We start from the raw sequence: 12,113 nt of genomic DNA, 5'->3' as shown, positions 1-12,113 counted from the left end.
TGAGACGTAGTCGACACATCTCTGGGGTGCTGTCGCTGGCTCTTAGAGAAGCCCCTTTAATCTTTAAAAGTAGGGGTGCAACTCACGGTGGAGAGATCGGCGGGTGGGGGAGGAGGGGTAGGGGGGCGTTTATGGGACCCCCAAGATGATGCTTTTCAGTGTTGATAAGCCTACTGTTTCATGTTAGGGGTCAGATGTGAGGCCTCTAAGCAGCAGGGGTCTAAAAATCCCTCCATAAATGGCATCAAATGCATAACATGAGAGAACTGAGTGGCGTCTGCAGACGCACTGCTAGTCTGTCTCCCCTAAAAGCCTTCACTGGAAATCAATAGTGGTCTCCATAAGAATTAATCTGGGATCCACACTACTACCGTGGCAGGCGGCCAGCTGAGTGATGTGTGCGGTTGAAACGGCCCCCGCATCCTGCCCGCCTATCTGTAGGTGTCCGAATGATTGCTCGGCTTTCTACTCATCTCGTCTGGCAGTTTTTTTTTTCGTCTTTTTTTTCTGCTGTATCCCAACCCTCCTCCATCTCTTCCTCCTCCTCTTCCTCCTCCTCCTCCTCTTCCTCCTCCTCCCCTCCCTCTCCCCACTAAGTTCGATGCGATCGGCTCTGGGCCCTGCCGTGAGTTCTCGGTGCGGGCGACAGCGCTGCTGAACATGGCGTCAGACGGGATGATTTTAACGAACCACGACCACCAAATCCGGGTCGGAGTCTTGACAGGTAAAAGCAGAAATGCCCATCGGCTCTTTCATATTTCGCTCATATTTCTATGAATTCATTTCCGCCGGCTGTCAGCCTGGATCTTCATACATGTCGGCTGGTTTTTGCGCGGCGGCGGCGGCGGCGGCTCTCGGTCTCTCGCTGGTATTTGCAGCCTCTTGAAGGCGACGTTGATTTAAAGCCTTGCATTTTCTCTCCCTCTCTCTCTTTTTTATGCATTAATGTACATGCTACATTACATCCAGTGCTTATGCGGTGGAAGGGCTAAATGTGGGTTCTGCATTGGTTTGTGTCCGCTCGTGTAGATTTCTTGTCGAGCCGTTTTCCCTGCTGAAGAAGAAGAGCTCAGTTTATGTGTATTGAATAATTCATGCCCCTATCTGCTTGTCAGAGCTGAAAATTAGGCTACAGCTGACCGTGTGTTGTGTCGCTGCTAAAGATGCTCAGGCTATAGATTGCATTATTGACACCCAGCTGACCACAGCGATTTTTTTTTTTTTTTTTTTAAGTGTTGCTCACGACAGTTGCTGAAGGTGGATGTGGATGTGGTGGTGGTGATGGTGATGATGATGAGCGCATCCTTGGCCCATTAAGAACAGTGGATAATCTGAGGAAAATTGGTGAAAAATGCGTGTAGACGTCGGATGATAGTCTGTGTGGTTTATTTTGTGAATGACAGTGCCGACCGAGGAGTTTACATGACACATGATAACGGCTCTGGCTCGGTTTGGTGGGGCTGAACACACGGGTAAAAAATCTTCCTGACATTCCTCTAAATGCAGCGCGATGACGGCGCGTCTCTCACTTACCAATGTTGGAAACGTTATGCGCTTGGATGCAATGTGCGGCTATGAGGCGACGGATGGTGTTAGATCTGGTCGCCGCCGGCCTGCATTTATTTCCTTATGTGTGTGTGTGCGTGTGTGTGTGTGTGTGTGTGTGTGTGTGTAGTCTATTGCTTTGTCATGTTTCTGATCGCCAACCATCACGCGAGGCGATTCCAGCGGTTGTTGTCATGATCGGAAAGTAGATTAAACAGATTTTTTTTGGAGTGGAGGGAGGGTGGTGGTGGTGGTGGTGGTGGTGGGGTGGATGCATGATAAAGGCTGTCCAGAGGAATACCCTCCCTCCCTCCCTCCCTCTCCTCTCCCCCCCTCATTCTTTCTTTTCCTCTCTCTGTCCATCCTGTGTGAGGCTCGGTCGATCAATATATGAAAGCCGTGATCTCACACATACGGTATTCCTCCGTATGGAAATCCGGCACGGAGGAGGTGGTAGGCGATGTGTAGCGATGGAGGAATGACTGTGTAGACCCTCGCCTGAAATCTTCCAGGGAAACCCCCACCACCAACAACACCACAACCACCCGCCTCCTTCTTCCTTTCCTTTCTTCCTTCCCTTCTTTCCTTCCTTCCTTCCTTCCTCCTCCTCTCTTCACGCTGGAGAGTGAGGCAGAGCGCTGTCCGTGGTGCTGAAATCCAGCGTCACTCACAAATCAGTGCGGTACTGACCTTACCACGGTAAATACTGCATCAGATAGATACACCCAGGGATGTAGAAGAGGATAAACCCATCTCATGTCGATTTAGACACCTTTTTCTCTCTTGAATAGAGTTAAACTATATTTTTTAGAGCTGCCATAACTGTGTAATGTGTAATTTGTGAAAGAACTGATAAGGATTTGGTGTTTTAAGGGGAAGTCAGCATGCTTTCATGTTGTTTTTTCTTCACGTAGGTGGATGTTTGCCTTCTGTTGATCACCAACTGGAGGTCATAGCATACCTTAGCCTTTATTTTGAAACACTACATCAATGACCACGCCACATCAGAGGGGGTTAATTTCTCTATGTGTCATCAGTCACTTGAATCCCCAACTGTATCCCCAGCATAGTGACAGATTGCCAGTTTGATCTCGCTGTGCAGTGTTGACAATTCCCGCATACATATGCCGATGTTGAGACGCACAGAGACACAACCGACAGGCTTATTTGTCTTTTTGATGTATTTGTGTGTGTATATGGAGTAGGAGGGCTTGCACTGTCAGGGAAACAAAGCATCAAAGGAGTGAGGGGGAAAAAAACGGGGAGGAAACGGTGCACAGTGGCATTAAGTTGCCATGTTTTACCTGACCCTTAGCCTTTTAAGAATCTAATCATGGCAGGATTCCTTGTGGCTACAAAGACCGCTGTGTGGTTCCCTCATTGGGGGGGAATTTTTTGTGAGATGATGTATTTTGAGAGCACAGACTCCCCTGCCGTGCTGCCACGAGGAAGCGAAGCTCCAAATATTCAGGTTGACTGGATCTCTCCTATAACGCAAGAACCATCCACAGTGTTCATGCCGTTAGTCTGCTGTGGTATGGGGCCTGTGTGAGCAGAATGCTAATGGAGTCCGGAGCAGTGCTCAATCTTCCTTCCTGCGCGGGTCAAAGGTCAGCTGTCCACTCCTGCATTCAGTCACCAGGGAGGAGATGAGACCTTGGCTTACCCTCCTCCATCACTTAGCCCCCCATCCCTCTAGACAGGTGACAGAGCCCAGGGGACATCTCTGTTTAGACCCTGGACACACAGTGCAGTGCAGGGGAGGTGAGGTTGACGTGCCCAAGTGTGTGTGTGTGTGTGTGTGTGTGAAATAATGTATGTGTTTCGTGGAATGTTTGAATAAGAGGTTGGGTTTATTTGCGAGGAGAAGGAGGTAGGAAACTTGAAACAGGATAATTGGGGTGAACAGGCTGTCACTTGTCAAAGATGTCACACTGAAAATGTGAGCTTTGTTAGGAGTGGATGAAAGCTTCTCATGCTGTGCTCAGCCTATAGTGATGTGAGTGATTTGATTTTTTTTTTTCTGTGACTACCTGTGTGTGTGTGTGTGTGTATTTTAATGCACGAGTGCCCAGTTTCTATCTATCATTCTTTGTTTTTTTTTTCCCTTTCCTGTTTTGCATGAGTTTTAAATGTCCCGTGTCTCTCTCCCTGGGCCCGCCTCAGGGTCTGTGCACTCAGCTACACACTCACACACTTCTGCTAAATATGCGTGCCTTCCTTTCTTGATGCGTGTGTGTATTTGCGTATGCAGAGTGATACAGTCATAAATGAAGAGGTGGCCTCGAGTTTGTGACCATTACGAACAAACCAAAGATAAATCATGTTTTCAGACATATTTATTTGCTTTCTTGTAAAGATGCTAGTTTTGCTAGCCTGGTTATGATGTATAGTATGAAATTATAAACATTTATATCGGCTTAAAAAGACATGTAAAGTGTTTCACGTGTAAATTTGGACCTTTACTGCTAGTTTTTTCTAGGAAACCCTCCATCCACATGAGGACTAGATTGGGCTATACCACATGTTGGATCCACACCAGCTCTGAGTGTGCACATGCATGTACTGTATATGTGAAACGTGTGTGTTGGTGTGTGTGTGCCCTTTGCATGTGCAGTATGTGCATATGCATGTGACTCTGCTCTACTCTTTGTCTTTGCACTAATACTGAGCTCTGGCTGGAAAACACAGCTTAGCAAATCCCCCCAGCCCCAAATATAGCTACTGTATGCATACCTCCCATGATCACACACACACACACACACGCAGAGAGAGAGAGAGAAAGAGAGAGAGAGAGAGAGAGAGAGAGACAGATGTTGGCCATGAGAGAGAGTGAACATTCAGTGGCTTTTAATCTGTATAAAGCCAGTGTGTATGTGTGGGACCATACGGTATTATACGACAGCGCTCCATGCATGTGCCATGAATGCTCTTGGATGTGTGGCTTGATTCACAGTCCATAGAAAGACCCATTGATGCTGGCTGCTGAGAGTGTGTGTGTGTGTGTGGGTTAACTCCAGCCCCATCCTCAAAGAGACATGGACATATACTCAGCACCGATATTCCAACGATGAGCCAGGGTAGGAAAGCTCCACTCTGCGACAGACAGCACACATTTTTTTCTTTCCTCTCTCACTCTGTGTCTCTATCTACCCCCCAACCCCCCCCCCCCCCCCCCAACCCCCCTCCCTCTCTCTCTGTGTCTCTCTCTTCTATTTTTTGTGCTCTTTTCTATCTCCCTCGGTTGTAACAACTGAGAGAGGCTCAGGGACGTGTGGGCGGCTCTCCAAACTTACATGTCTATCAGAAAGACATGAATCGACGGCAGGCAGGCTTCCCAAAACAACCACATTTAGATCGCTCTCTCAATCCCTCTGTTAAGTAGAACTAATTCTGTGACGCTCTACAGAATGGGTGGAAGCTTTCATTTTGTTGGGGTGGTGGTCGTTTCTTAGTCGAATGTGGTCTACATTTTATTGGTTTGTTAAAAAGATGAGGGGCTGTGCTTAGAAAGCGGGCAGACAAAAGGTTTTGGGAAAGGGATGATTTGTCTGGTTTGAGACAACACATATGCTTTTCAACATGACACATGTTGAACGGCCCATAGTGAATACATGCTGAGCTGTGACACACAATGCAGACACAAACAAAGCGAATGTGTTGAAAATCATAGATCACTTCAGTGTACATCACATGTGTGTGTGTTTATTCCCCCTTTGCGTGTCTGTGCGTGTGAGTGCACATGAGTTTGCTTACATGTATGCGTGCCTGTTCGTGTGTACTTGTCTGGCTGCAGATGGGATAATAACTATTTAATCTGCTTTTCCACATAATTTAATATCTGGAGTTTGTCCCAAGCTCACCTTAACAGCTCAGGCGCTAAAGAGGCTCACTAGAGAAACAGGAGTCAAGTCAGCGAGAGGCGGCCTAGCATGCCAGAGCACCTTGACCAAAACTAGGTGACACTGTCATCTGTCACCGAATGGCATGGGTGGCTGCCAGGTTACGGAACAATCTGCTCTCAGCGTCTCTTTCTGAATGACTCAATCTACTTTCTGCAATGCAAGTCAAGTGTTTCACTGATACTCTACAGCGTTCCAACATCATCAGACTGATATTTAGTGTTGCAGAAGATATTCTGTCATTGTCATGTAATCTGGTTTTTTGGTGTCCCCATTTTCCCCAACCTGCTTTGTCCAATTCTAGTCTCAGTGAAGAAATGACTACATTTCCCAGAATACCTTCACTAGCACTCGGAAAATTTTCTGAGTGTGTGTGTGACAGTTGATGGCAGAGCTAGAGCTATTTCATTCAAGAAAAAGTTGGTGTCATGTTGTCCCATGGCTGCATGTGGGGATAGTGTCAACAAGGGCTGGATGATAATTCAATATTATTGTTTAATAACTTTTAGTAAAATTATGTTTTGATCGTAAAGTTTTCGAAATCCTATTATCCTAAGTAATTATTCAAAGCAAAACTTTATTAAGAACGAAGAAAATCAGTTGCTGAAGTTCTTTTTTTACATACAAGAAAAAAAGTTTGTCTTTTGTAACACACAGCAGTGGACGCACTTATTTGGACATCAAGTAGATTTTTCAATATGTTATTTTGTATATTTTTCCATGTTGTGATGTTGATTGATCTTTAAAAATATTCTTGTTAATAATATGATGTTGAACTACCTACTGAACCATGCCATCCAGGCTGAGCATTCACATTATCCTCTCCTGGTTAGTTTCTCGCTGTGAAGTGAAAAGAAAAGTTGCACATCAATCAGTCAAACTTTATTTATGTAGAATCTTTCATACATGTCGAATGCAATCCAGAGTGCTTTACAAATGACTGTCAAACACATAGGGTGGTAAATATGGATTGGGAGACTAATACACACCGAGGTACAAGTAAAATACCAAAATAAAAACTAGGTGACTTGTAAAATGTGAATAAAATAAAAAAATAAAAGATAATAATAGATTAGGAAGAAAAAGCCATAGCCTGTAGACAGCTATGTGCAATTAGCAGTGATATTTGTCATTCTAAATTAAGAAAAAAACAAAGATACCTCAAAATCTGTCTGCACCCAAACTCAGTTGTTTGGGTGCAGACAGATTTTGAGTGCAGACAGACATTGGTAATTTCATTGGGCCAGTTGTCTACAGGGAATGACAAAAATACATCAGCAAACTACAAAGCTGTCCCTGAAATGAACATCAAATGGATGCTATTTTGACAAGTGTTTTACTCACTTAGTGACAAGATATAAAAAAGATGTAGAATGAAAGATCAGATAAGGACTTTCTTGTTAAAAGAAACTTCCCTCACCGTTAAAATTACCGGCGCTCAAATCAAGCGCTTGAAGACCGCTCAGCCCACCTGCGTATTTGTGAAGTCATCGCTAACTCCCTCATGACCACTGGTCTGTCTGTGTTCCCATTAGCATCACAACGTTATTATTCTTCCCCATTTTCCACTCTGTCGACGCCGAGACAGCCAAACGTAATATCCTGACATAGCTGACATTACGACTGGATAACAAAAACACAAAATAGATGTTAACATTCGGTTCACTGGTGATATGAAGATACGTGGTTTGAATGGGAATCAGTGAGCCCCAGGCGTGTGTCTACCCACTAGCATGATTTCATTCCTCCTTTTTCCTACTTTGACCCAACTCTCTGTGTCTGTCTATGGTTGAATCATCTCTAAGCTGCTACTGGGGTGTTCCCTTGCAATGATATGTGGGCATCTGTTCAACAGTATGCTAGTAGGAGAGGGATACACTTGGAACAGAAGAGCTAAACAGGGGGGAAAAAAACAAATTGGACACTTGTTCCTGCTTCTGAATTTTCCATCCAATGCCCGTATTTTTAGATCATCTTTAAGCCAAATCTCAGTGGCTGTTTTGTGTTGTGTTTCCTGGTTATTGCCTGCATTAACCTTGACATTGGCTTCCAACAGGCTGCAAAATCAGAAATGTTAATAATATTGTAATCCTAAGGGCTATATAAACAAAATGGTAGCATTGTTGGAGAATAAGCAAGAAACTGGATTGTTTGTATGCATTTATTTAGACGCTAGGAATATCTGTGCTCTTTGTTTGCATGTGGTCAGACAAGGATTATCCTTCGTATGGGTGGGGCTCATACTGTAGCAGTAGTTAAAACACAGACTGACCCTTCGTTCTCTTGCTCTCTCTCTCTCTCTGTGCATCACACACACACGCACACACACACACACAGCTGTCACAGTGGACAGCAGTAAGGCAGGCGGACCACATGACCAGAATAGACAATACGGGATCAGGGACACGAACACAGAATGAGAATTAAGTCTTCACTGCAAAGGAATTATTTTCAGTGCAGAGTAGTGGGGAGTGGTGTGTGTGTTATTGGGGGAGAAACGTATTCTCCTCCCCCTTTTGCACACACCCCTCTCTCTCCCTCTCTCTCTATTTCTCTCTCTGCTTTCATGGCCCATGAAAATAATCCTCCCTTACTGTAAATAGTCTTTAATTGGGACGTGAGTTAGAACAAGAGGCAGACGGTATTTGGCGGACAAGGAGAAGAGTCTCCTCCGCTCTCGTAGGCTCTTGTCAACTCTCCAGAGAAGAGCTCCATCGGGGCTGCCTGGAAAGCTATTCCCAGACTGGATGCGTAGGTGTAGGAGAGTTGGTCGGTTCCCACTCCCTCCTGGCCTAAAGCACTGTTACAGTCTGTCATTCAGTTGAGGTGATAATCACAGGAGGCTAGCATAGCCAAAAAAAAAAAGAGGACAATTCCGCTCGATATTTTTGGTAGTAAGCAAAAAAGAGATGCTGGTGCTTTTTAGTGTCAGCACTTATCTTGTTTTGACAGGAAAACAGGCATGGGAAATGCAAAGCTTGAAGCTATTGTTTTCTATTTTTATATTGGTGAAAAATAGGAGAAACTATTCTGAAATGAGTAGTAACACCTTCCAGCAAGTGTTTGATGGGTGGTGAGGAAGCTATGTGCTACCACTTAGGTTTATATGATGTACAACATTCTGGGTCATAACAGGTCATCCCAAAAGCTTAGCGTATTTCCTCAAATAGTGGCCCGGGTCTTTATTTATCTCAACTGCAGAGGGTACCAGGCCATTATTAGAAACAAGCCTATATTAGAGAGGCCTTTATTTCCCTCTGTTTCATAAGTATATTTCCTCATATTTTAGTACAAAGGCTCCTTGTTTTCTGATCTGCCTCCGTTTGCTCTGTTTTTGTAACTGCATTCCTGGTAATCCATTTACTCTGAGATATGGAACAATAATTCTAGCACTTGAGTTCCATCCGGAATGTTTTGGCGGTGCACCACTTAGCTGTAGCATGCAAGTAGCATGCTACTAGATGTATGCTCACCGGCTTAGCCAAGTTACCCTGGTTACCCATGCTCATGTAGTGTTTCTGCTTTCATTATTATTAAAATATGTGCCCTTATCGCCGTATTTAAACAATATCGCATCTCTTCCGTCCCACTCCCCTCTCTGTGACGGTCAGCTAGAGGGCTACGCATGTACTCATAGAATTAGAGTTACATCCAGGTAACTACTATTTATGCTTAAAGGTGGGGTAGGCAGTTATCTGGTAAAGACAAACAAAAAAAGAAAAAGATGCCAGAATGCAGCTCTCCCCCTTCCCCTCTCTGTCCTAAGCCTCTCCCACCAGATGAACATGGGAACATTCATACACAACAGTTATTGCACTCACTCACACACACTACTCCCTCTCAAGACACAACAACCTTTAGTAAACAGTAAACGGTAAACAGGGCCGCCTCTCAACTGTTTGAAGTCCGCCACAAAAATAATGAGTGTCCCATCTCCCTGCTTCAACTCGAGTGATATTGCATTTCACTTCTGTTGTTGATAAGTAGAGCCCAATCGATATATCGATATATATTAATGTATATTTGATCGTCTCTCTTAATTCAAGTTTAATATATATGTACATATGTTTTTTGTAAAATATCATGTCTCCACTCCATATATTTGTCACAAGTGTTTGATAACCACATTTGAAGGATCATTGCAAATAATGTGCTGATATAGCGATATCGGAATTTTTTTACTCTCTAATATTGGCATCGGTCAGGTCCTATTGATAAGATTATGCATTGTTCAGTTTCCCCCTCACTACAGGCAATAGTTCAATGATCACACGTTGCGTTTCATTCTGCTTTCTGTTGATGTCCCCGTCCTTTTTCTCTCTTCTTCTGCAATTCATGCAGTCCCGTCACTTCCTATCCGTCGGTATCCCACTGCTTGTCTGGCCTCCAAATTTTCTGTTTTTCTGCCTTGTGGAAGACTCCAGTCATACACAATGAGTGCTTGGGCAGAGTGCACGCTGGTAGGCAGGTAGTTCCGTAGAGGGACAGTTAGCCAACATTTGGCCCAAATGAAATTATTGGATGGACTTATTACACACCTGCTCCATCCACAGATACCGGATTTTTTTCTTTTTATTGACAGAGCATTTGATTTAGTGATTGTTGTCGGGATGTATAGAGAATTTCAACAAATACAACAAAAAACGCTTCTAAAATACATCACCTGCCCTAGCTTTAACTGGCATGCACATTATATAACAGGCACCAGGAGTTTTACCACCCTTGATTTTTTCCCCGTCCTGTTTTTGGGGCCGACCTCTATTTGTTTGTGACGAACACACCCCCGGCCATTATCAGAGACCCGGCTTTTGTTGAGTATCGTTTTTTATTTGAGGAAATACAGGAAGTCTGTTGTTATGGAACCATGGATTTAGTCTCTCTAAAACTGTTGCCAGTGAGGCTTGAGCAAGAGGAATCCTGCTGTATTTCCCCTATGCAAGTAAAGCTAATTGCAAAATCTTATATGAAGCTTTTAATGCATGTTTAGTTTAGGGAAATGTAGCATTGTCTAAGGGGTTTCCCACACGTGTTAATTTTTTGTGATTATGTGCTGCTACTGTCCTTTTATTCTGTTAGAGTCCATGATTAGCATAGATATACTGTGTACTTACCACCTACGTTGGTTAGCATTAGTTGTTTGCTGTTTGAAATGATAATGTCATTTCTTGCTCACTCTTTGCAGAAACTGGTGATGTCATACCTTACTTATTCATGAGTTTTTGCATTTATCGATTATTTATCATGTCATATCATATACTCTTCAACTTGCCTTAAATAAAGAGTGCATTTATGTATATGAAATGTAATATTAGGTTTCTTAAGTTAATGGAAAGGGTTTGGGATAGTTACTAATAGTCTAAACCACCATCCAGTAACTACATTGATAAGAGAGGCAGTTAGTGCTTGTATATGTAGTATTTTTATGTAAGTTAATTTTAGCATCTTATAAATTGATGTCTGCCACAGTGTCTGTTTTGGTTTTTTTCTACCTCTGGGGGGGCACCAAAATCATACATTCTCTAATTCTACATATAGCAGCTTTAAATGCACTAACTCAAAAATGAAACCACATGTTGCTGCCAGGTGAGCTGCTTAGAAACAGCAAGAACTGTGAGTGGTCTGCTTTGGCTGTGTTGTGACTTTCTACATGTTTTCCTTGCTGGCTTCATAAAAATTGCGAATTCATCTTTTGCTTTTCAGTAATGTTGGACACATTGGCATTTTGTGATCTCCCAAGTACAAACCTTCACCATTTTTACTGTTATTTAATACAAAATAAATGGGACAATGTAAATTATTTGGATGTATAATGAATGCACAATGCACAACACTTCTATCTAGTGTTATGGCTGTGCTTCAACAGTTAAAGTTAAACCCTGCACTGAACAAGAAATCACTTTCTTCCATAGCAACACCTGGACGGAGAGGTATAATTTGGCCATTAGGGAGAGATGAGAGAAGTGGGGTGGATTTTTTTGTCATGCATAAAAAAAAAACTCTACAGCAGCTTTAACACAGATTTTCAGTGTATAACTTCTCTCTGATGTCAAAATGTTTGCTGGGTGCTTTTACTAAATGATTGCAGCCACCGTTATTTTCATTTCCACAAAATGGATACATATAAGTGCAGTGGATACTGTGTACCTGGTGCAATTGAGTGGGTTCAAAACATCCAGCAACCTTTAGTTTTTTTTCCTGTTGTTTTTTTTTTTTTTTTTACACTACTCTGGAGCGACAGTGATTGGGTCCCCCCTCCTTCTCTTGGGTCGGTCCCTCGCGATAACCTGTGCGAGGAGAGAAGCCGCTGAGTGATGGCGATAGAGATCGAGATAAAAGATACAGCGGTGGGTTTTAACTGATGAGTCACTCTCCTGGTCTGCTGCCGCTGGATCCTGTGTCCTGGCTTGAGGTGTTAATTAGGGCTGGAGGGACGGAGGGAGCAAAGGGTGAAGGAAGGACGAGGGAGGGGGAAGAAAAAGAGAGAAAAGGGGGAGAAAAAAAAGTCATTGATTCATCAGTGTGCTGCCATGCCGCCTCACGTCTTTATCAGTCCTCATCTAATAGGTGTCTGAAATATATACCTCTCTCATGTTTCACTCAGGAGAGGAGGTCAGCTCGCCTGTATCTGGCATCTATCACAGGATGACTGGGTGCTGATGTCACAGG

General features: G+C 43.6%; 1 protein-coding gene across 1 annotated transcript in view; it reads left to right on the top strand.

The window, feature by feature from the left end:
* The first annotated feature begins 529 nt into the window (after positions 1 to 529).
* gphnb (gephyrin b) overlaps positions 530 to 12,113 on the top strand; it is a 94,219-nt gene continuing 82,635 nt past the window's right edge. Inside the window, 1 exon segment of the mRNA XM_042391392.1 lies at positions 530 to 724. Within this exon segment, the coding sequence (XP_042247326.1) occupies positions 661 to 724 (64 nt within the window). The 5' untranslated portion in view covers positions 530 to 660.

Source organism: Thunnus maccoyii, chromosome 17, assembly GCF_910596095.1.
Source record: "Thunnus maccoyii chromosome 17, fThuMac1.1, whole genome shotgun sequence".
Lineage (NCBI taxonomy): Eukaryota > Metazoa > Chordata > Actinopteri > Scombriformes > Scombridae > Thunnus > Thunnus maccoyii.
The sequence above is the reverse complement of the archived record's forward strand: the minus strand, read 5'-3'. Positions and strand labels throughout refer to the sequence as shown.